This window comes from Cyprinodon tularosa, unplaced genomic scaffold (assembly GCF_016077235.1).
Source record: "Cyprinodon tularosa strain WSP-4 unplaced genomic scaffold, ASM1607723v1 ctg7, whole genome shotgun sequence".
In the NCBI taxonomy this organism is placed as follows: Eukaryota; Metazoa; Chordata; class Actinopteri; order Cyprinodontiformes; family Cyprinodontidae; genus Cyprinodon; species Cyprinodon tularosa.
The window spans coordinates 1,523,034-1,547,505 of NW_024039451.1; the positions used below are offsets into that span (position 1 = coordinate 1,523,034).

The following is a 24,472-nucleotide window of genomic DNA, read 5'->3' on the forward strand; positions in this document are numbered from 1 at the left end:
AGAAGTGACTTATGGGATGCGAAGTAGCCGGGCGGCTGAAAGAGACACGAAGGGGGGGAAGAGTGGGTGACATTCAGAGGAAACAGCTGAAGGAAGAGCGGGAAATAAGAGGAGAGGAACAAATTCGCCGCTTATACGATTCATTCGAGGCTCAATGTCCAGGTTTGCGCACACAGCCGGTGGATTCTGAGCGGAAGCAAAAGTTCAGATCCCACGGACCAGCGCGTGGGAGAAGGGAGCAGGATCGAGCTCCACTGTCATGGCAGGTAATTCACGTCCAACCCTTCCCACGGACGCGTGGAGCTGGTGGTTTGAATGTGTTCCACTGCCGCTCGGCTACTGGGTTGTGGTTCGTTCCGGCTTGTTCTGTGTTTCGCTAACGGAAGCTAAGCAGCTAACCAAAGTTAGCTGTGCTAACCCTTAGCTAGCCGGTAGAAACAAGTGTCACCCTCACGACGAGCTCCCTTTACCGACTAAAAATGACCACCCAGCTGCTGCTCGCAGGTGATCTGTGGTATCCGTATCGCTGGGACTATTTTCTGCATAACTGTCGCTTTCGCCTAAGCGCCGCTTCAGTTTCCGCAGCTTATTAGAAGCGTTGCGCTTTAATATTGCAAACCACGGTGCTAAAAATTGAGGTTTGTTTCAGTAAAATAACTAAAAATGATGTCTAATTGTTGTGGAACACACCCCAACTGTCCTGACAGCGCAGAGGAGCTGTAGCCACAGATGGGAATTCAGGTTACATTTAGAGAGCCGGATGTTTCGGCTCGGTTCACCTAAAAGAACCGTTTCTTACGGTTCCTGAACGACTCTTCTCATGCCTCCCTTTTTTACCTCGCCCCTTTGGTGTTTCTCAACAGAAAATGGAACAGTATGATCACAGCTTGGTAATGAGGACTGTTATCTAAAAAGTTCAGTAAAGGATTGCAATTACTGATTGGGTGGATTATTTCTTAACCAGATTATAAGATTCTGATATTATGTTTGAGCAAGAGTTAGATCCTAACCCATAAGTTATGATGGATGCTGTCAAGGATGGCGTAGAGGAAAACAATCATCACATTTAATGATGGCTTACTACACTAACTATAAAAATACACTGCCTAGAACTCTACAAACTAGGCAATAATCCTACATCTACAACTGCCAGCGTCTGCTGGAGCTTTTTTCACAAAATGTTGTTTCTGGACACCTAAGTACAGCCACTTTTGAGCTTTAAAAAAGCAGCAGTGTGCTTTGGACAGATGTAAACAAAGCTCCCACACTGTTTACATTTGATCACTGCTGCAATTTATGAAATGGAAATGTTCATTTCACTGCTAAGCTGCTGCTCTTTCACTGTACAAAAGCTGTACAAAACAAAAGTTTATACAAAAAATTAGGGGTGTAAATAATAATTGTTTTTTATCCATGCATTGATACGTCCGTATCATGTTTTTTTTCACGCTGTGGTGGCACTAAATCTATTTTGCCCTCCTACCTCGCTTCCTTTAGCCAATACCCTCTTTGCGCTTGCAGTATTTTTTGATGCAGAATCTATAACAGAGGCATTATTATTTTTCAGTGAACCAGGTTTTCATTGGTCTAGATGGAGTACGACTTTGCTGCTTCTATTATTTGCTGTTGTTTCTCAAGTAAAATGCATAACAATATTACAGCTTTAATTTATATTATTTCAAATTTGAAACATCGTCTAGCCTGTTGGGTAAAAATATTTAACCAATTAATCAGATCAAATCGCTCTGTCAGGAAATTGATACTGAATCGAATTGTCATGATTGGTGTGATTTACACCCCTACAAAAATACACTCTGTGTATACAAAATGACAATAAAGACTGTCTAAAGGCTGATTTATACTCAGAAACCAGGTCGTCTCCGTATGTGTTGCAGTGAATGCAAATGTGCCCCTTCTGCAGACACTCTGCTGCACCTCTCCAAAATTATATGTGATCGCAGACAGAAGGCATCTGATTGGTCAAATCTATATCCACTCCACACTATGCGTATTTTCTGTTTGGTACCTTACCAGCTTGTTTTGTTTGTATGATTGCCATTGCCGAAAACGACTAGTGAAGATGGACCAGCTAGAAGTGCGAGGTGTGCGAGAACGCTGGGACCCTTTTTCCCCCTGGATCCCCTCTCTTTTTCGCTCCCATGTCGCATGACAGCTAGTTCCTGATTGTCCCTCTTGTGTTGTGACGTGGAATAGCATAGAGCAGACCACGCTTCAATATTGGGCATAAATCAAAAATATCTGCAACAAGCTCACAGCGACACCCTGCTGCGGGGAGTATAACCAGCCCTTAGGTCTAATCAAATGAAACAGGATGTTTGCATACACCATATACAAACAAATTGCATACAATTATGGATGAATGGTACATTGACTGGATTGATTAATTGAATTTGCCGTTTTATGATTTTTTTGGAAAAGCTGAATTGTTTTCAGCCATGCGTTCCTTCTGTGATGTCAGACAGCGCTTCTATGTTCCTTCTGTGTGTGTTCTTCTGTTGGTCTTTGCAGGAGGCCACTCTCACAGGATTGTTTTGGTCTAAAAGGAGTTTTGTTTCTTTCTCTACTGTCACTGCATGCATGCTCAGTGTGAGGGATGAACAAAAATACAGGGAAAGTAAAAAATATCAACTGCTGCCACATGCTTGTCTAGGAAGAGGAATCCTGATTGCAACCAGTGACTGGATGCAATCAGATGATCTTCCTTGCATAGAAAACCTATTCGTTTTTTATAGATTTTTCTCTGTAAGGCACCTTTAGATGATATGGGTTGTGAGTTGTCTCTATATAAATAAATAATCTTTACAAGCATATTACACAGCTTCTATTGTTTAATGAAACCACAAAGTTTCGCTGAAATTTTTCCTGCTTTTGGTTGGTCAAAATAAACAAAATAGTTCTTAGTTGTGAAAGCGTTTCCTGCACTGCTTTGTTCAAAATCAGAACTTGACATGCTTTGCTTTATCGTTTGGTAGTATTGCCTTTTAAAACTTGCTGACACACCTTCTCAGCCCTGCCCACACATTTTCTTTGGCAATGACTAAGCAGCGCCTTTGTTATCCAGGAGCCATTTTGTAACCAATTACACCATGTGATTAAGGGTCATTGTCCACTTGATAGACATACTTGTGCTTTAACTTCCAGGCTGATGTCTAAAGGTGATATGATTTACTTCATACCATCTTTAGACCCACACAATATCACACTTCCACCACTGTACTTCACAGTTGAGGGTCTCATGCAAGCCTTTTTCATTTTCCTGTATTTATAATAGACAAAAGCTTCACTTAGACCACTGGACTTGACTTGATGCAACGTCTTTGCCTCTGCAAGCATATGCATGTTTATTTTTTTATATTTCTTTAAGAGAACTGTATTCATTCAACATTTACACAAGATATTAAACTTCATTTGGGGCCAAATGAATCCCAAATTGCTCACCAAAATACTTCCATCTCTTGGACATAGGAAGTGCATCCGTCCTGCACTATATTTGCAGGTATGAATTCTAGTTTAAACAGTTGTTTCCCACGTTGTTTATACCTGCATTTACTTGTTTGAATGGAGAATTGTGGCACTTTCACAGATCCACAGGTTTGCTTATGTGTAAACCTTAATGTGGCGAACCCCAGACAAACAGCAAGGTGATTACAGCAGGAAACAGGAAACCATCTATAGCCCAGTAAAACTTTGCATTAAGTGTCGGCACCAAGGACGGTGAAAGTCCAACCGAAAGACAAAATATATTATTGACAGAGCTTGCATGGCTGTGCAGAATGCATAATCATCCAAGCTCTCCTTTCTGATTGTGATATTGCACTCTGATACTGCAATAAGGATTTGCTATTGGATATATTACACACTTTTGAACTGAATCATAGTGAAAATGAACTAGTGAGTTTATGCACTGAAAATTTAGTAACATTCAGAAGATAAAAATAATGTTATCAATCCAAACTGACCTAAAACAGGAACAGTTTAGTCTATATAAAATCAGATGGTACACAAACGCACCAAATTCTAAGGTTTATGTTTATCAACTAATGGTTTGAAAGTCACAAAAATATGCAGATTTATATCGATGTAAACAACAGACGTCTGTAGAGAATGATGTGTCATCATAAGCAAAACATGCTTTGGGGTTTGATGCTGGAGCTACTAAACTCTGGCTGTATTTAACCTTCATTGCAGTGTTTCATGTTCTCTAAAGCATGTGACGTTATGCCTGCATAAAGTTCCCAATGCATCATTAATTTACTGTGCACAATGATCAGGGAAAGCGCCTGCATGCCAGCAGCTTTCTGTAGTACTATCGGTTTGTCCAAACCAGCCTCTGTTGGGTAAGCGGCTCTGAAGCAGCTTCTCATGGTGAACTTCTTCGCTTATTTTTACTGTGATCTGGGTTTAAAGTTAAAGATGACTTCACCCTAACAGAAATGATTTGGGTAGCTCATGTTTTTTGTAATAGTGCAATATTGGATCATATTGATTTTTTGTTTTTTTGTTTTTAGGGCTACACATGCAGCATAAGCTAAAGAGGATATTTGCACATATCTGGCTACACATGCTTTTGCAACACTTTCAGCTCCAAACTGTTTTACATTTTATTGATTCACCGCATGAAGTTGCCATAACTTGGCCTTTTTTTTCTTTTTTTTTTGTAAATGAGAAATACCAATCACAATAGGTGCAATTCTTTGACTTATCTTATGAGTCTTATTATTATCAAAGGCGTTTGTTATCAGAAGTATTTATTGCAGATTCTCTCATCCTAATAATGCAATAAACCTGTATCAATATTCTTTTTTTTGTCTTGCTAAAGGACCTGGAGGTGACATGCAGTGGTGCTTCTCGCAGGTGAAGGGAGCCATTGACGATGACGTAGCTGAAGGTATGTTATGATTTAAGATGGCCAATCATGTCATTAGGAAATTTTTTTAACAAAACTTGACTGCTTGTAGGGGATGCCTTGCAACTAATGTGAAAAATATGAAGAGATCCTCTTAATGTTGTGCACCAAATTAGGGCTGCAGCTATTGATTCTTGTTCATCAGTTATAAAAAAAATTTTTTCATGAGTCTAAAAAAATAAATACTAGTAATGTAACATTTCAAAATAAATGTTTGGAATTTAGAGAGAAAATTTTGCGCTTTTGTAAATAGGGAAAAGATGTTAATATCCATCTGCCTTACTGAAAATGTTTATTTTATTTTATTGTTTTGTAGTATTTTATACAAACTGCTGCTATAATTGTACATTTTAATCAGATTTCCCCTTCATACCTGTCACATTATATAGAGGTCTCTCTTGTAAAAGAGATTTCTAATCTCGGTAAGACATACCTGGTAGTACGGAAGAGGATTAGGGCCACTGAAAAAAAAAAAAAAAGTTAACTGATTTTTAAAAATAATTTTCAGTTTAGTATGGGGGAAAAAGTCAGAATTCTGAATTTAATCTCAGAATTCTGACTTTTTTTCTCAGAATTCTGACTTTAATCTCAGAATTCTGACTGAATTCTGAGATTAAAGTCAGAATTCTGAGATTAAAGTCAGAATTCTGAGATTAAAGTCAGAATTCTGAGGAAAAAAGTCAGAATTCTGGGATTAAAGTCAGAATTCTGACTTTTTTCCCCATACTATACTGAAATAAAATAAAAAAAATCTGTTAACTTTTTTTTTTTTTTCAGTGGCCCTAATCCTCTTCCGTATGGTGGTGTTAATTTTAGCAGCCATTTTTAAATTTAGTTTCAGTTTTAGTCCAGTTTCAGCATCGCTTTTTAGTTTTTATCACATTTAGTCGACATCATCCCATTTATATTTAGTCTAGTTTTAGTCGACTATAAGTCGAGCATTTTAGTCTTTATTTTAGTCCAAGAAAACATAATTTTATTCGTTTAGTTTTAGTCAACAAAAACTGTCAACATTTAGGTCTAGTTTTAGTCGGGACATAATTTTAACATTTTTCTTTTTTGTCAGCAGATAATAATTAACATTTCCTAAAATTATTTCACACTTCAACATTTTCTCTCATCTTTTTGATTAAAAAAAACACAATTTTAAGGAACACATGCAGACATGAAAGATGTTCTTTATTTATTTTGAACATTAAGATTCTAAGACAAAAATGCTTGCATTAAAACAAATAAAATACACCAGACAAAGGAAACAAATAAATAAAATAAAGTGTCTTATGAACTTAACACAAGTGCTGGCTGTTTAAAGCTAGTTCACATAGAATAATAAAATAAATTGATTTGAGGTCAATGTTGTGAGAAAAAAAAAATCCACACAAAAAAGAACTTCACACATGACCTTTATCTAACCACCTGGTTAGATAAAGGTCATGTGTGAAGTTCTTTTTTTAACTGACCTACTAATTGCATTTACTCCGATTAAACATTTCAACGCTACAGTTTAGTCTTATGAGTTTAGATCCATTTTGTGCAGTGTTTTTTACATTTTTACTTCCTACCCTCCAATGTTCAGCTCTTGGTACAAAATGCATCAAGCCTTTTTCTTTTGTATGGTTTCATCTATAAAGTAAACACAGATGATGGCGTTGTTGCTTTATTTAAACCCTGCCCACCACTATGAAAGTACTTCTTTGTGACTGAAAACACTCCCTTATCTACCGTTCAGGTTAGAGACTCATCACTTAGTTTCATTGTCCCTCCACCCTAACCTAACCCAAACAGGCAGAGTCCTGCCTTTAATTAAGTCTCTTTTTTTTTTTCAGTAAAAGTGACTAAAAATGAGCTTATGTAAGCATTTGAGATCACTCGTGGTGACAGCCTTTCTTGGCTAACAAAGCTGTTTATGGAGCCTGAGTTTCTGTCCCATTCTACTGAGTTACAATAAAAAAAATGTCACTGTTTTTTTTAGACTTTATTTGACAAAAGATAATGCAGTCTGCAATCTTGTCGCTGCTGGAAGAAAGCATCCCCGCAGCATGATGGACTCACCACCATGTTTCACTGATAGTCTCTGGATTTTTTTTTTTATCTTACCTGAATAAATTACCGTAAGAGGCTTGACCATATTTAAAAAAATATGTAAAATTGTGATTCTTACTAATTTTTAGGGATGCACGATATTGGGATTTTGGCCGATATCCGATATGCCGATATTTTAAAACTCATGTAGCCGATAACCGATGTCGATACCGATGTTAAAGCTGGACAAAAATAAGTAGTCATTGAAAATAGCAGTTTTGTTATCCATTTCTGACACTTTGAAAAATAATATACTCAAATATATTTTCATATGCTGATATCAAATAGATTTTTAAAAACGCGGTATCGATCTATTTTACTTTCAAAATCTCGTGAAATTTCATCGTTCTGTTACAAACTCGTGATATTTTGCAAATTCTTGTGAGATTTTGTTAGTAAAATAGATCGATACCGCGTCAATATATCAACATATAAAAATATGGCAAATTTTCGGGGATTTCAGAGCATAACGATGACATATAGCAATATTTAATTAGTAAAAGAGATTGATATGGTGTTTTGAAATGGCAATATATCAGCATATGAAGATATTGTGATATTTTAATGTATCAATAGTTTTCCCTCGTCTTTAGAAGTTTTTAAGTCTGTAAAAAAGAAGTTTTTTAGGAAGAAGAAGTAGTATTTTATTTTATTTTTTTAGACTTTAGAAACTCAGAAGCTGATCAAATATCGGGTTAAATATCGGTGGGGTGGCCGATGTCCGATATTCAGTTTTAAGGCCGATACAGGCCGATACCGATAGGGGGCCGATTATATTGTGCATCCCTACTAATTTTAGTTTCTTTCAAACAGCAATTAGACACCACATGTATGTGTTCCTCAGCAGAATGCATTGAAGATTTTATTTGCAACATGACTAAATGCGCTTGATCAGTGCTGAGACTCTCCTGTATGACGCCCCATTCTGGGCCTCAGGCGCTTCCAACAGCACAAAGGCCCCTCGCTACAATCTGGTCGCTCATTGTCTTTCTGCTCCAGTGGGCAACAAAGGTCTAAGCTAGTGTGCAAGGATATGTGAGCGTGATTCAGTTTGTGGAGTACAGTACAGCTGGGGGAGACGTGAAAGGCAGATTTAGCAACTGGGGTGAAAAGAAAACTGATCCTGTTCTCTTGACTCTGTTTTCCAACATCTGAATCTCTCCTCTCCACCTCCCTGATCCCCGTCATCTCTCTGCCCAGCGGACATTATATCAACGGTTGAGTTTAACCACACAGGAGAGCTGCTCGCCACTGGAGACAAGGGTGGGCGTGTCGTCATCTTCCAGCAGGAAATAGAAGTAAAGCCTCATTTGTTTTCCCTTTTATTGACACTGTATATCAAGTGTATTGTAGGATTTTTTATTTTTTTTTGAGATGGTTACAAATATTTGAGTGTTTTTGGAGGAAATAAACTTTATCAAACAGGAAACGGGTAAACAAATGTCTGCATTTCTCCTCTTAGAACAAGAGTCTGCCCCAGTTCAGAAGCGAATACAACGTTTACAGCACCTTCCAGAGCCACGAACCCGAGTTTGACTACTTAAAGAGTTTAGAAATAGAGGAGAAAATCAACAAGATCCGCTGGCTTCCTCAAAAGAACGCTGCTCAGTTCCTCTTGTCCACGAATGGTAAATCTCCAGCTTTTATTGGTTTCAAACACCCCCTTTCAGAAGTTTTTATTCATTTTTTATCGCATTCCTTAGACCTGAACAGAAATGTTTGCTTGATTAAAATGTCGAAACTGTTTTCACTTAGTCTTTTATAGAAAATGTCATAGCAAAGGTCCTTGGATGAATTTAATACAAACACTTATCTTTGAAAAATGATTAAATCTACAAAATAAAATGACTGCAGCAATAAAACATGTTTAGATCAGGGTACCAGAGATTTGTCTCGCTTTGACTGTACTGGCTTGAACCCTTTTATATATTTACCTTCATGACAAAATTAAAATTTTTTTTATCTTTTGGAAAATTGTTTTGAATAAGCTAAAAATTGAGGGTGTCGATTTAAGTTGAGTTTTATTCCCACAGCTTGTTAGTTTTTTTTTTTTTTTTTTTTTTTTTTTTTATATATATATATCTGCTTTAGCAGCAAAAAAACAACATTTATTTCTTATAAATACCTAGCTCAGGTTAAAAGTCCAGTAAATGTGATGTAGTTAATTGTTTGGAGCTAGCTGAAGCCAGCTAATGTGGCTAAGCTAAAGCTTGGGACATGTTTAACATCTTGCAATAATGCTACTATATTAATGATGAGAGTTTTCAGCATTTTGAAATGTGACATCTACAAAGGAATGAGATCACCACAGTTCCACACTGTTATTTTCTTAAAAACTGGATTATTCCTTAAGTCAGTTGGTTGCAATGGATTTTATCTTGTGATCCTTCAATTTAGCTATGCACAGCTTTGCATTAGTGTGACATAAAATACATCTGTGGTGGTAACATGACTGAATGTGGAAGAGAATGACGTTTTTTCATCAATCTGATGTGCTCTCTTTGTTTGAACAGATAAAACAATTAAATTGTGGAAAATAAGCGAACGGGACAAGCGACCAGATGGCTACAATCTCAAAGAGGAGGATGGCCGATACAGAGATCCTAACACTATCACGGCACTGCGGGTCAGTCAGAACCACAAACTCTGCTTGTATCAGTAAATTTTGACTAGAGACTGACGGATTGATCGATCAGCCAATTATTTTGGCCTATTTAAGCATTGTTTTTCTTGGTATCAGCTGATCCTTGTATACATTCGCTGATTCATTAGTGCTTTCAGCGGACATACTTTGAGATCCATTGCTGGTGAAGACTCTGTTATCAAGGTCATAGTCATTCCAAAAAAAGTTAAACAATCCACTGGACTTTGTTTCCAAGTTAGAAGATGTTTTGCTTCCCAATTCTGACATTTTTAATTTAAAAAGCCTCCTGGATGGGAAGCGAAACGTCTTCAATCTTGGAAACAAACTCCTTGAGATGCATTAACATTTTCTTTAACTTGTTGATAAATATTATTTTTTTGTTTAAATCGATACTTCTGCAAAGTTTTTTATCGTGTTATTTTCTTTATGTAAATGGGGAAGACAGCAATATCAACCAATATTTGTCCAGAAAATAAGCAGCACATGTCCAGGTCAAAATAATCTATCTGCATTGGCCTTAAAACGTAGCGACAGATCGCTAATTTTGATCTAAATAAAAAAAACTATTTCAAAAGCGATTTCTGGGTGCAGGTACCCGTTTTAATACCTATGGACCTGATGGTGGAAGCCAGTCCTCGGAGGGTCTTCGCCAACGCTCACACCTACCACATCAACTCCGTCTCGGTCAACAGCGACAACGAGACCTACCTGTCTGCAGACGATCTCCGCATCAACCTCTGGAACCTGGAGATCACCGACCGCAGCTTCAGTATCCTTAACAACCAACCTACTCCACTTTTAACCTTCTTTCTTTACTGTAAAAATGTCGGTGCAACGGTTGCCCCTCCTTGACCGCATGTTCCTCAGACATTGTGGACATTAAACCAACCAACATGGAGGAGCTGACTGAGGTGATCACAGCAGCAGAGTTTCATCCTCACCAGTGCAACACCTTCGTCTACAGCAGCAGTAAAGGAACCATTCGTCTGTGTGACATGAGAATTTCAGCGCTTTGTGACAAGCACTCAAAGTGTGAGTTTATCTCTGTTCTCCTTTAGGAGATACTTTGCTGTCGGATCATCTGCTTCTAGAGCCTTAAGGGTTTCTGAAATGTTGAGAAAAGTATCACACTGAAAAGAACCCTTAAAAACTTCAACCTCTTGCAGAAAAAGGTAATAAATAAAATAAAAAAGGGTAAAATTCGGATAAACCTCCACCACGCTGCTGTTAAGGTTGATTTTTACTCAGAAACCAGGTGCGTAACTATGCACCTGCATATTTCCTGTTTGGTACCTTACCTTACCGCCATTGTGGAAAACGACTCATGAAGATGAACAAGCTAGAAGAGTAAGGAGCAGGAGAACACTAGGACCCTTTTTCCACCTGGATCCCTGCTCTTTTTCGCCCTCATGTCCCTCAGTTGTGACACAAACTTGCGCCCACTTCCTCACCGCTTCGGCTGTATCTAGACCCACAGCTAGTTCGTGACTATCCCTCTTGCGTTGTAGCGTGGAATAACATAGTGCAGACCACGCTTCAATATTGGGCAAAAATCAAGAATATCTGCGACAAGCTCACTGTGACACACTGCTGCGGGAGGATAACCAGCCCTTTAGAGCGTCTTTAGTACCGGTTCTCTGGAAGTTCCCACCTTGATTCTGAAAATCTGGTTCTGTCCCAGTTTGCCAATGCATCAAAGTAATGAACCTCCTTCTGTTAGAAGCTAGAGAAAGACTCATGAGAATCCTGCCGCCAATGAAGTAATTTTTTTCTTGTAAAATTTAAGTTATCATCAATGAGGTTTTACTTTAAAAACCTCATTGATGATAAAGCTGATGATCAATCAGAATGATCAAGCTGCCTCTGAGCTTCATGAACTATGTTTTGAACCTTTAAATTTAACCCTTAAATTGGGTCAAAAGCTATTTTTTTTCATCTGAATCCATAAATACTTTTAATTCGGTTCTAACAGAGTTAACCTTTGAGAATCCCCAGGTGGTTTTGAAATATCTGCTCTAAAGATACACTATATTGCCAAAAGTATTTGCTCACCCATCCAAATTATTGGAATCAGGTGTTCCAATCACTTCCATGGCCACAGGTGTATAAATTCAAGCACCTAGGCATGCAGACTGTTTTTACAAACATTTGTGAAAGAATGGGTCGCTCTCAGGAGCTCAGTGAATTCCAGCGTGGAACTGTGATAGGATGCCACCTGTGCAACAAATCCAGTCGTGAAATTTCCTCGCTCCTAAATATTCCACAGTCAACTGTCAGCTGTATTATAAGAAAATGGAAGTGTTTGGGAACGACAGCAACTCAGCCACGAAGTGGTAGGCCACGTAAACTGACGGAGCGGGGTCAGCGGATGCTGACGCGCATAGTGCGAAGAGGTCGCCAACTTTCTGCAGAGTCAATCACTACAGACCTCCAAACTTCATGTGGCCTTCAGATTAGCTCAAGAACAGTGCGCAGAGAGCTTCATGGAATGGGTTTCCATGGTCGAGCAGCTGCATCCAAGCCATACATCACCAAGTGCAATGCAAAGCGTCGGATGCGGTGGTGTAAAGCACGCCGCCACTGGACTCTAGAGCAGTGGAGACGCGTTCTCTGGAGTGACGAATCGCGCTTCTCCATCTGGCAATCTGATGGACGGGTCTGGGTTTGGCGGTTGCCAGGAGAACGGTACTTGTCTGACTGCATTGTGCCAAGTGTAAAGTTTGGTGGAGGGGGGATTATGGTGTGAGGTTGTTTTTCAGGAGCTGGGCTTGGCCCCTTAGTTCCAGTGAAAGGAACTCTGAATGCTTCAGCATACCAAGACATTTTGGACAATTCCATGCTCCCAACTTTGTGGGAACAGTTTGGAGCTGGCCCCTTCCTCTTCCAACATGACTGTGCACCAGTGCACAAAGCAAGGTCCATAAAGACATGGATGACAGAGTCTGGTGTGGATGAACTTGACTGGCCTGCACAGAGTCCTGACCTCAACCCGATAGAACACCTTTGGGATGAATTAGAGCGGAGACTGAGAGCCAGGCCTTCTCGTCCAACATCAGTGTGCGACCTCACAAATGCGCTTCTGGAAGAATGGTCAAAAATTCCCATAAACACACTCCTAAACCTTGTGGACAGCCTTCCCAGAAGAGTTGAAGCTGTTCTAGCTGCAAAGGGTGGACCGACGTCATATTGAACCCTATGGATTAGGAACGGGATGTCACTTAAGCTCATATGTGAGTCAAGGCAGGTGAGCAAATACTTTTGGCAATATAGTGTAGTTTTCCTCAAACTCTGCAGTTCTGTTACAGACGGATCAACTGATCAGGATTGTGACTCTTTAACAAAACATAATTTAAGCTGCTTGTATTAAGGTTTCTGTTTGCAGGAATGTTTAGATAAATTAGAAGATTTTTTTCTTTATTTTGAAACTCAGATGAAATCTCCCAGTAACACAGGAAGAGGTTCAGTGTTGAAGAGATGAGACGGTTTTAAAAATTAAACCAGTCAAGAACTGAAGCCACTCTGGAGGAACAGCTGTATGTCTGTCATTTTCCAGCTGTTTATTTTGACGTCATCGGTCGCAGAGTTCAAGTCGGAACTTTTTCCACAGAAAATCCCAAAACGCTGGTTCAGACACTGTTGTTCTTTGAATGTCACTTGAGGTTATAAGGCTGAGAGTCACTGCCCTGCTAAGCTAAATAGAAACTAGGGCTGAAGCGATATGGCTTAAAAATGTAATCTAAAGTTTTTTTCAAACCTTATCCAATTAAGGAATTTTTATTTTTCCTACTTAAAGGTATAGTGGAGGACGTTCTTTTTTTGCGGTGGATCATCAAAATAGGTTGTCCTCCTAATTTTCAGTCATTTTGGTGATATGTTTACATAAGGCCGTCCTACGTGCTTGTCCCCATTTTCACTTACCGGTGGTGAGTCTGACATAGTGGAAAAATTGGAAATCTTCTTTTGGAAAGTAAGCTTGTATGAGCGATGCAAACAACTTTTAAACTGGGCGTGCACGAGGAGAAATGGGCTCATGCACGCTCTCACACACGTTTAATAGGCATTCTCTCTTGGTAGTGGGTACAGGGTTGTGCATGTGCATTTTTTTGAAGTGGAGAGCAGTTCTCAAAAATTCACCAAAATCCTCCACTATGCTTTTAAGTTTCATATTAGAAAATAGCAATTAAATATATTCCTTTAAAAAACTTTTCCTTTTTAACTGAATCAGCCCCTCTGGGAGGTGATAATTAATTAATTTTAAAGGGCAACAAAGTTCAAGCAGTGAAAATTGATATGAAAATGATCATATTTCACAACAATGAAAATATAACAAAGTAAATATTTGCAGCAACTGGTATCACACAGTGAGCTAGGTTATGGTTTAACATGTATGACCTAAAGGTGATGGCCTGATGAGACTGAGCTACAGGAGCTCAAGGAGTTGATTGTTGGAAATTAAATCATCAAAAGAAAATGATCATAATTGATTTTAGTTATGTTAATTTTTTTCCGCTTGGTAATTGTTTGATGCTGGGACATCAGTTACTGCTTTTCTTTATCTGATGAAGAAGCCTCTGATCTCTATAGGTCTGTCTTTCTCTCCTCCAGTGTTTGAAGAGCCTGAAAACCCCAGCAACCGCTCCTTCTTCTCAGAGATCATATCCTCCATATCGGATGTCAAGTTTAGCCACAACGGACGTTACATGATGACTAGAGACTACTTATCCGTAAAGATATGGGACTTGAACATGGAAAACAGGCCAGTGGAGACGTACCAGGTAAGAAGGAGCAGTAATACTGAAGTGTTGCTTTGAGGTTTTTAGTTGGCTGTAAACGAAACGAGATTTTAAAACCCATCCAGCCCCAGTGAGTGGGGTTGGGCATTTAGAGTTTATAATCTTGTTTTACTGTAGCGGACAAAGATCAGATTTCAGACTCTTATCATTTGGTTAGGGCTTTTTATCATATTAAAACCAAGCTACAAAGGATTCAAATACGTTTTTAAATTTAAAGATAAAGTATATTTAATATTTTTAATAGTTTATCAGAGAATCTGAGATATTCTGGAATTTGTGAGGCAGGATTCTCCACAACAGATGCTACACGATGACCAGAGACTACTTATCCTTAAGGATTTGATGAACTATTAAATCTCTGATTAATTTTTTTTTCTGAGCATGAGCCATAGAGGTTTTTAATTATTAATTAGTAAATATTATCAAGTACAAAGGAGATAAGTCTAATAATATGAGCCCTGCCTTCAATGAAATGACAAGAATTTCTTTTTTTTTTTTTTTTTAAAGCCACTGAACTTTCTGTAATGGCCACTAGGGGTCGGGCTAAACACTTTGTTTAATAGTTGGATTTATAAAGAACTTTTTCAGTAAAGATGTTAAAAATCAGATTAGATCCAGAGTTTTAGGATTGTTTCTTCTGCTTCTTCACTCTTTTGCTCCATTCAATTATTTCAGGTTCATGAGTACCTCAGGAGCAAGCTGTGCTCGCTCTACGAGAATGACTGCATCTTTGACAAGTTTGAGTGCTGCTGGAATGGAGATGACAGGTACAAGCATGATGCTAATAATTTCTAAGAATTGCTTCATAAATCATTTTCCAGAAGTTTGGGCGTAGATTCTTCTCTGAAACCTTTTGTTTTCTATCATGTCATGCACTAAATTGTTGGGATGTTCCTTATGGTGTTTGTATAGTTCAGGGTGTGGAAATGCCTAGAAGTACTCTTGTTTAAACAGGATAAATGAGACCCGGAGTCAAATCGGCTTTGAAACTGGATTCCTGAACAACAGCCCGTTTAAAGGAAGTCGCACCACTTCAATCAAAAAAGGAGCATTTTTATTCCAAATACTCAGAGGTTCTGCACTCTCAATGGACAAAAAAGCATACAAAGTTTACTGTTGAAGAACTGCACCAAACGAGGCTTTTCAGGCACAGATGATATCAGAGTTTTGCAGCTAATTTTGATCTGTTAGTTTCATAGACTTGTCTTATTCTTTAAGAAACATTATAAGCTAAAATAGGTTGCAGGAATGCTATACTCGGTAAAAAAAAGATAGGGTTTTATTGATATTTCAAAATAGAAACAAATGTTGAATTAAGAATTTTGCTTATGTAAGAATTAGCAAGGTTAGTGTCACAAAAACCAAGCTTCCCTCTGCTTTGAATTCTTACTAAAATGTAAAACTAAAACCCCTTTTTTGTCTTTTTGTCTACCTGTTATCTGTATTTATTTAAAAGGACAAAATGAACATCAGTATGAGATACTGATGTTTATAGAACATCAGTATCTCATACTGATACATACAGCTTTTCTATCTATTGTTCTTAATCCACAATATAGGAGTTAGGATAGTTATTTTTTAGATGTGATCATTTGCCAGGATAAATGGCAGTTTTAGATTTTTCTATTGCTCACTTTAATGCAATCTGTAATGTCTCCCGGTATAGAAAACGGTTTTCTTTTAAATCTTTTACTGCAGCTGTGCTTTTCTGAAAATGTATTTTTTTGTACTTCTCAGCAGTACTTGTAACTTCTAAGCCATCTTTCTACTTTCTTTTTTTTCTCACCCCAATACCATTAATTAGATCCAGCGTATGATTCAGACTAGCCGGTTTCCAATCCTGGCCAATCATGAAGTCTGAAATCTGCCATTCCCTACTTTGCACGTTCATGCTTGTCTTCAAGCACTGTTTAATCCTACAACACCACCATAAACTCCTGCTGTTGTAACTTCAGACTGTTTAATCCTCTCTGACTGATATAAACCAAATAAAAGCTCTCAGTTAGTGACATATTCAACTTGGGATTTACTGCAATAGATGCCCAAACCTACAGATTTCAGTGCCCAAGATGTTAAAGATTTTGACAAGTATTTAAAGTGCTACAGGAAAAACAGAAAATTAAGATACACACCAGATATCTAAATGATAACCAATGATTCAACAACTTCATTTCTAATTTAAAGCACTCTCCTTAAAAGGGAAAAAAGGCCTTATTTAGTAATAAATGAGCCCACTTGGTCAGGTTTAAAAAAAAAAGAGGAAAAAAAGATGAGAATTTAAAAGAAGCGCTGCATAACCAGTGTGGAATATGTAACGTTTTTGTCCTTTGTTACAGTGCACTCATTTTTGGATGAGGGTTGAATGGTTTTTATTTTCATAAATATTAAAGTCCATCATCACAGGACTTTACTGACTCTGTCTGAAAAAGCTGCTTCGTTCTAATCACTTGCATAGATCTGAGTGCTAGCTGCAACTCTCTTCCCTTCGGACCTGTTGTGATTCTATAGTTAAATTCTATTCCCAGCCCGCTGGGAATTTATGTTTCTGATACTTTAAGATGTTTATTGCCCTCCCCTGTAGGGGTGGTAAAATATCTTATTTAATCAGATATTATTTCAGCTGTTATATACTGTTTATGACACACAGTCCTACTAACTGTGTGTTAGAACAATAAATGAAAGAGTGATTCGAGCACTAATCATGGTCAAACAGTTATTTCTGCACATACATGGAATAAATTCACCACAACTTCTGTTCAAAATATAAGATTTTATTAACAAAAATCATTCAGCTCCACGTCAAACATATTTCAGTTTAACACTCTCAACTAAGACTAGTAAAACTCAACTAAACTAAACTAACTACTATGTACAAAGAGGAAGGGGAAGACGGTTGAAAACCATATTACAGTTTAAGATGGATTCTGTGTTTGAAACCAAAGTTTATCTGGAAGAATTTGGGATGTGATCAAATTAGCTTTTCACTAATTTTAAGGACATTGGAATGTTTTCAGACCAATTCACAATGCAAATCCATGAGGTGAATAAAACATTATTTGGCCAAATAATGTTCTATTGAATGATTTGCTTAATCAAGAACCAATAACCTTTAGCTAAATGATTCTTTACCCTCTTTGAAATAGCTAGCAGCGAATAGACATCAGGATTCCACTAAATGACTCTTGGTAAGACTTGGTATTGGAAATGTAATGAGCATCTGAGGAACACATGAACACTAATGTTACATCAGTGTTTAAATCCTTAGTGAATAAAGCTTGTCTAAGCTTTAGCAACAGCTCAACACATATTCCTGTAGCATAGCGTAGCATGCAGTCCATTCTTTAGCATCAATTGTCTTTACTCCGCAGTAAACACACGATATGATTAGCATCATCAAAAGACACATTGCTTGTTCTGTCCCTAATCATGCCAGACCTGCAAACCTTTTTCCATGTCCGTTTGGAAAGCTTGAGTTTCATCCAGTTTTGCTGCTCTGCAGTCAGGGACTCATTGTCTCAGTCTCACAGCAGGGGTCCTCTCAGTCTCACACCAGGGCATGCTCCTCATCCAGTTTGGCTCTGTAAGTTCTGAAACTCATGAGAAATGTGTTGCAAAAGTTCTGTTTGCAGCAGTTAGGTTCTGAAGAGTTCTGACTCATCCTTGATGGTTCTGGGGATCTGGTTTCCCTGGGGCCTGCATCTCCACTGTGGGCCACAGTGGGCCCCAGCTTTGAGAGCAGGAGCAAAAGCAGGCTGGATCAGACGAGGGAGAAAAAGAAAAGGCAAAAGAGAAAGAATCCTGTGTGCTCTGTGGTTTTGTTCTGCCCTCACAGAGGGGGGTAGGTTTTCACACCTCTGTGACTTCCATGTGACTGCTTTGGCTGAAAAAGGGGGGCTGCTGAAGTCCCCCAGCTGTTATTCACCAAAGCTGCGTTTTCTTCTCTGGTCATCCTATCAGGATGAAATATGGACACTGGTTCCCACTGTCCAAAAAGTATGATCATGGCAAATGGCATAACATTCCCCCTTTTTGATCTGGAAATAAAAGATGCAGTTCTTTGTTTTCAGATCAACAAATAAGTCCATAAAGCCATGATATCTGGAGCGGTGATGAGTCAGGTTCCTGTTGGCAGGAAGAAAGTTCATTTAGGGTTCATATCTTCTCCAGTGTTTGTCCCTGGAGGATTTGTTGCAGGTCTGGCAGAAGCTGACCCTATCTTATCATAAAACAGTTCATTTTCTCCTGAGGTTTTGCGTCTGGTTGAAGCAGGTCTGGCAGGAAAGTCTGACCCTGATACACAAATATATACATTCCAAACAAAATTTCCTAACACCTTCATGATGCTGTTGTTCAACCTTCATCATTTCTCAAGTTGTGAAACAAAAGAAAGAAAGGATAAAACAGGTTAAAGTATGTTAGAAATTATCAGCAACTATCATACTCTTGGATATGATAAGTTTTACCATTAGCTTGGAATTGTGGTACCTTGTGATTGGTCAGAGAAGCCAGTAGCTCTGTAAGAACTGTTTTGCAGATCTGTTCTAAGTTTTCTTTTGTTGTTGTTTCTGTAGCTTGTTGATACCCCCCTTTACCAGTGTAAACCTTTGATTTTGCACTGTGATGTGAAGGTTTATGACCTTTATCTGGGGGTTCAGGTTTTCGTTCTTTCAAGTCATTAATTCCTTCATCTTGGTGAACCATTGGGGAAGTGAATCTGTGTCTGTTTCTGGTCCTGTTCTTTGTTTGAAGGTTAAAGACTCTAAGCTTGCTTTGGAATCTATCTGATTTGAGACTTATTTCCCAAACAAGCTGAGCATATCTGCGAGTTTCCTGCATAGAAAGGTTTTCTATCCTGCAATGCATTGCTACATCATATCGTACACTTTCATGAAGATTTTGGATGAACAATGCTTTAAATGTGTGATCTTCTTCGTCAATATCTGGAGAACTGCAGCCCTCAAAATAAACCTGTCTCAAGCGAAAGTAATATTCTCTGGGTGTTTCATGTTCTCCTTGGAGAACTAAAGATGCCTCAAGCGTTGCTAACGCCGGATCTCTGTAACCAGAATATTCTTCTCTTAAGGTTTGACAAAGAGCTGAATAACTTTCTCTGATTTTTGGAGGAAGAGATTTTATGAAAACATGGACGCTTCTAGCTGTTGTTTTCCAAATCAGCTTCAATTTCTCACGAGAAGAAGGAAATGGCAAGTCTTTTAGACAGTGCTCAACTTCTTGCAGATAATCAGCTATGTTGGAGTGTTGATTTTCTGGGTCAAAAATATCAATGTCTTTGGCCAAGAATTAAATTTGTTGAATTCTATGGTCACTCGGTGGACCTGGCCCGTCAGGAAGCTGGTTCTGCTCATTAAGTGGTGGGGGGTTTTCAGCTAACCTTTGATGACTCAAGGGAGACTGGTTCTCCTCAGAGTTTTTCAAGGTGTGAACTTTGGCACTTGATGCTCGGTCAGCAGAGTGTGAGACAGAGATTGGTTTGCATGGCTGTCCTTTGCAAAATTTTAAACCGCTTGAGTTTACCAAGTGATCTACTTGTTTCTCTCTGTCTGCGACACTACTTTGACTTTGAACATCTTCAGATCTATTTAGTGTTAACTCAGAGTTTAGAGACTTTGTATCTGCTTCAGGAGCTGTTCTCCTTTCGACTGGGGTGACCTCCTGCTGATTCAAAGTCTGCTTGCTTTGTTTATTGCATAGGTCCTCAGAGAGGGGGGTCACCTTTTGTTCTGAGGCATGGTCAGTCTGGCCACATGGGTCTTTGATCTTGTCAGCTCCTGACAATAAAATGTTTGCAGCACTTACTCTGTGGCAGATCATCTGATATTTGGCTTCTAACTCAGAGTACTGTTTAGCTTTTATTTGGGATTTAAGCTGATAAAGAAGCGTGAGCTCACAGAGTACATCTGTTATCAGAAAGTTTCCATTTGGGTTTTGAATTAAGTTAATTAATTCTTGAATCTTTTCTTCACATAGGCTGAGGTTAAAATTGTTTAGGTTATCCTGCTTTTCTGGAGATAAGTGGATAAGCTTTGCAACAATTTGTTTCTGTTTCTCTATGCCTATGGATTCAATAGTGCGCCCAGAATTGAGGATGCTTGGATCCATTTTCAGCTGATGGCACAAAAACACAAGTTATGAAGAAATTTCAAAAGAACACAATCCAGTCAGTACCCACTATACTTGTATATTTACATATACATATTGTAAGGACTTATTTTTATGTGTGTAGAAATGGGTCACGGGTTATCTTTAAACCTGTGATATCAAAGAAACACTTTTCTTTCAGTGTTAGAAATGCTACACCTTGTTTAGGATTTACCAGCTATTTTAGCGCATGCTTCACCTGTCTTTGAGGATTTATAAGCAGTTTGGCGCAAAGCTTACCTTTTAAGGACTTACAAGCAATTTTGCTTATGCTTCACCCTTTTCTGTGATATCAAAGAAACACTTTTCTTTCAGTGTTAAAAATGCTATACCTTGTTTTAGGATTTATTAGCTATTTTAGCGCATGCTTTACCTGTCTTGGAGGATTTATAAGCAGTTTGGCGCAAAGCTTACCTTTTTAAGGATTTACTAGCAAATTAGCTTATGATTCACCTTTCTTTAAGGGATTTTAAGCAATTTAATTTGAATCCACCCCCTTTCGGTTGGGTAGGATCACAGATTAACTTACGTTAAATCTGGCAACAAATCTTGTTCTACACAATATAAAATAAGTGTTTAGGAGTCTTATCAGACTAATAGACTAAGGGATTTAGGTTAAATTCCGAGGCATCTAACCTATTTTGGACTGGAGGTGACTTTGAAATAGCATAACTTGGGAGTTTTCATTTTTGGGATGTGGTTATAGAAACCACAAATGGCAGCATCTAGTTATAGATGTGCATAAATTTTGGTCGAACGATAAGATTAACTTGGGTGTTAAATCTTTTAGTTTTAGTTGGACCAAAGTGATCAGATTGATTTGAATCATCTGAGTTTTGCTTTGAAGTAAGGTTGGTTATCACTAGCTGAAGAGATATTTTGGAGTTATTAGATTTAGTTACATTTTCTATATTTTGATTCTCCAAGAATGTCAAAGGTTATATTTTCTTCTCATATAAGCTAAGACATTTAGTATTGGATTCTTAAGTTGTGAGTTTAAGATTTCATTATTGAGTGGTGAGAGCTGATGTTAATGCTTTCACACGGTTTTCAATAATGGCTCTAAGTTTATTCTCATATATGTGCAGAATGACTGTTATATTCGATGACCACCAAACTGAGACACCAATTAAATGTTACATTCAATGAGCCCAGTCGCATGGGATGCTAAATAAATGTTACAATTAATGGGCCCAGCAATCAGGGACGCCATATTTATGTTGTGATTCTATAGTTAAATTCTATTCCCAGCCCGCTGGGAATTTATGTTTCTGATACTTTAAGATGTTTATTGCCCTCCCCTGTAGGGGTGGTAAAATATCTTATTTAATCAGATATTATTTCAGCTGTTATATACTGTTTATGACACACAGTCCTACTAACTGTGTGTTAGAACAATAAATGAAAGAGTGATTCGAGCACTAATCATGGTCAAACAGTTATTTCTGCACATACATGGAATAAATTCACCACAACTTCTGTTCAAAATATAAGATTTTATTAACAAAAATCATTCAGCTCCACGTCAAACATATTTCAGTTTAACACTCTCAACTAAGACTAGTAAAACTCAACTAAACTAAACTAACTACTATGTACAAAGAGGAAGGGGAAGACGGTTGAAAACCATATTACAGTTTAAGATGGATTCTGTGTTTGAAACCAAAGTTTATCTGGAAGAATTTGGGATGTGATCAAATTAGCTTTTCACTAATTTTAAGGACATTGGAATGTTTTCAGACCAATTCACAATGCAAATCCATGAGGTGAATAAAACATTATTTGGCCAAATAATGTTCTATTGAATGATTTGCTTAATCAAGAACCAATAACCTTTAGCTAAATGATTCTTTACCCTCTTTGAAATAGCTAGCAGCGAATAGACATCAGGATTCCACTAAATGACTCTTGGTAAGACTTGGTATTGGAAATGTAATGAGCATCTGAGGAACACATGAACACTAATGTTACATCAGTGTTTAAATCCTTAGTGAATAAAGCTTGTCTAAGCTTTAGCAACAGCTCAACACATATTCCTGTAGCATAGCGTAGCATGCAGTCCATTCTTTAGCATCAATTGTCTTTACTCCGCAGTAAACACACGATATGATTAGCATCATCAAAAGACACATTGCTTGTTCTGTCCCTAATCATGCCAGACCTGCAAACCTTTTTCCATGTCCGTTTGGAAAGCTTGAGTTTCATCCAGTTTTGCTGCTCTGCAGTCAGGGACTCATTGTCTCAGTCTCACAGCAGGGGTCCTCTCAGTCTCACACCAGGGCATGCTCCTCATCCAGTTTGGCTCTGTAAGTTCTGAAACTCATGAGAAATGTGTTGCAAAAGTTCTGTTTGCAGCAGTTAGGTTCTGAAGAGTTCTGACTCATCCTTGATGGTTCTGGGGATCTGGTTTCCCTGGGGCCTGCATCTCCACTGTGGGCCACAGTGGGCCCCAGCTTTGAGAGCAGGAGCAAAAGCAGGCTGGATCAGACGAGGGAGAAAAAGAAAAGGCAAAAGAGAAAGAATCCTGTGTGCTCTGTGGTTTTGTTCTGCCCTCACAGAGGGGGGTAGGTTTTCACACCTCTGTGACTTCCATGTGACTGCTTTGGCTGAAAAAGGGGGGCTGCTGAAGTCCCCCAGCTGTTATTCACCAAAGCTGCGTTTTCTTCTCTGGTCATCCTATCAGGATGAAATATGGACACTGGTTCCCACTGTCCAAAAAGTATGATCATGGCAAATGGCATAACAGACCCAATTTAAGGGAATGTGGAAGTAAGTGTATTACTCATGTTAAATGTTGTTACTAAAACTGTGCACCCATGACATTTGAAAATTTGGCTTTGTTAAACCTCAATTTTATTATGAAATTTCATTGTCCAATTTCCAACATTACAGGGCATTATAAATAATAAACTTGTGACTCTACTGTCAGAAAACTGATGGGTCTTGTGGAAATATACTGACTCAAAATACTTCGGCAAATAAGCCCAGAAAAATGCCTCAGCTGATAAAAAAATCAACCTTCTTTTATGGCGAGCTCACCCCCCAGAACTAAATCTTACAGAAAACAAAGTGAACCAAGTGATGTCATGGTGGCTGAAGGTGTTGCCAATAATTACGGTATTAAATAGGCCTTAAAAGTGGGAGTGCTTTCCTGCTAAATAATCATACTCTAACAAAAGGCTTGGTTTTCTACTGCAATGAAAGATGCATTTGTTTTAAGGTGTTTGCACCCATCTTAACCCATGGTGCCGTTAGCTATGGGTGGTGCTGTAGATATGGGAGCAGGTTTTAAAGCCGATTTTCTTTCTCCTCCTCCTCTGACAGCGTGGTGATGACTGGTTCCTATAACAACTTTTTCCGGATGTTCGACCGCGGCCATCGACGGGACACGACGCTGGAGGCGTCCCGGGAAAACGGCAAGCCCCTGCAGGTCCTCAGGCCTCGTAAGGTGTGCACCGGCGGCAAGCGCAAGAAGGACGAAATCAGCGTGGACAGTTTGGACTTCAACAAGAAAATCTTACACACTGCCTGGCATCCACAGGACAACATCATCGCCGTGGCAACTACGAACAACCTCTACATATTCCAGGACAAAGTGAACTAACAGGATGGGACCGACATGAGAGCTTGGTTTTAATAACCTGCGGGTTGATTTAAGAGGATACGTGGTATTGCTGACTATTCACTTTGCTCTAGATCTGGACGGGTGACTGTCTCCCATCATCCGCCTGTCTGCTGCAGAAACGTCTGCCTTGTTGTTAGTCATGTGCCAACGTTTTTTTTCCTTTCGTCCTGTCTCTGCCTGCTGACCAACCCTCTACTTTTCAGAAGGGGGTAACTGTAACTTTAAAACTTTTCATTTTCATT

At 38.6% G+C, this 24,472-nt stretch overlaps 1 protein-coding gene across 1 annotated transcript; it reads left to right on the forward strand.

The window, feature by feature from the left end:
• Positions 1-24,461, forward strand: LOC119772060 (serine/threonine-protein phosphatase 2A 55 kDa regulatory subunit B alpha isoform-like). The gene is made up of 10 exons (XM_038268334.1): positions 1-266; positions 4,841-4,909; positions 8,210-8,307; positions 8,472-8,637; positions 9,523-9,635; positions 10,245-10,422; positions 10,521-10,685; positions 14,259-14,428; positions 15,122-15,213; positions 23,930-24,461. Exons 1-10 carry the CDS (start codon positions 260-262, stop codon positions 24,207-24,209), a joined length of 1,338 nt encoding a protein of 445 aa, XP_038124262.1. The 5' UTR covers positions 1-259; the 3' UTR covers positions 24,210-24,461.
• The last annotated feature ends 11 nt before the right edge of the window (positions 24,462-24,472 follow it).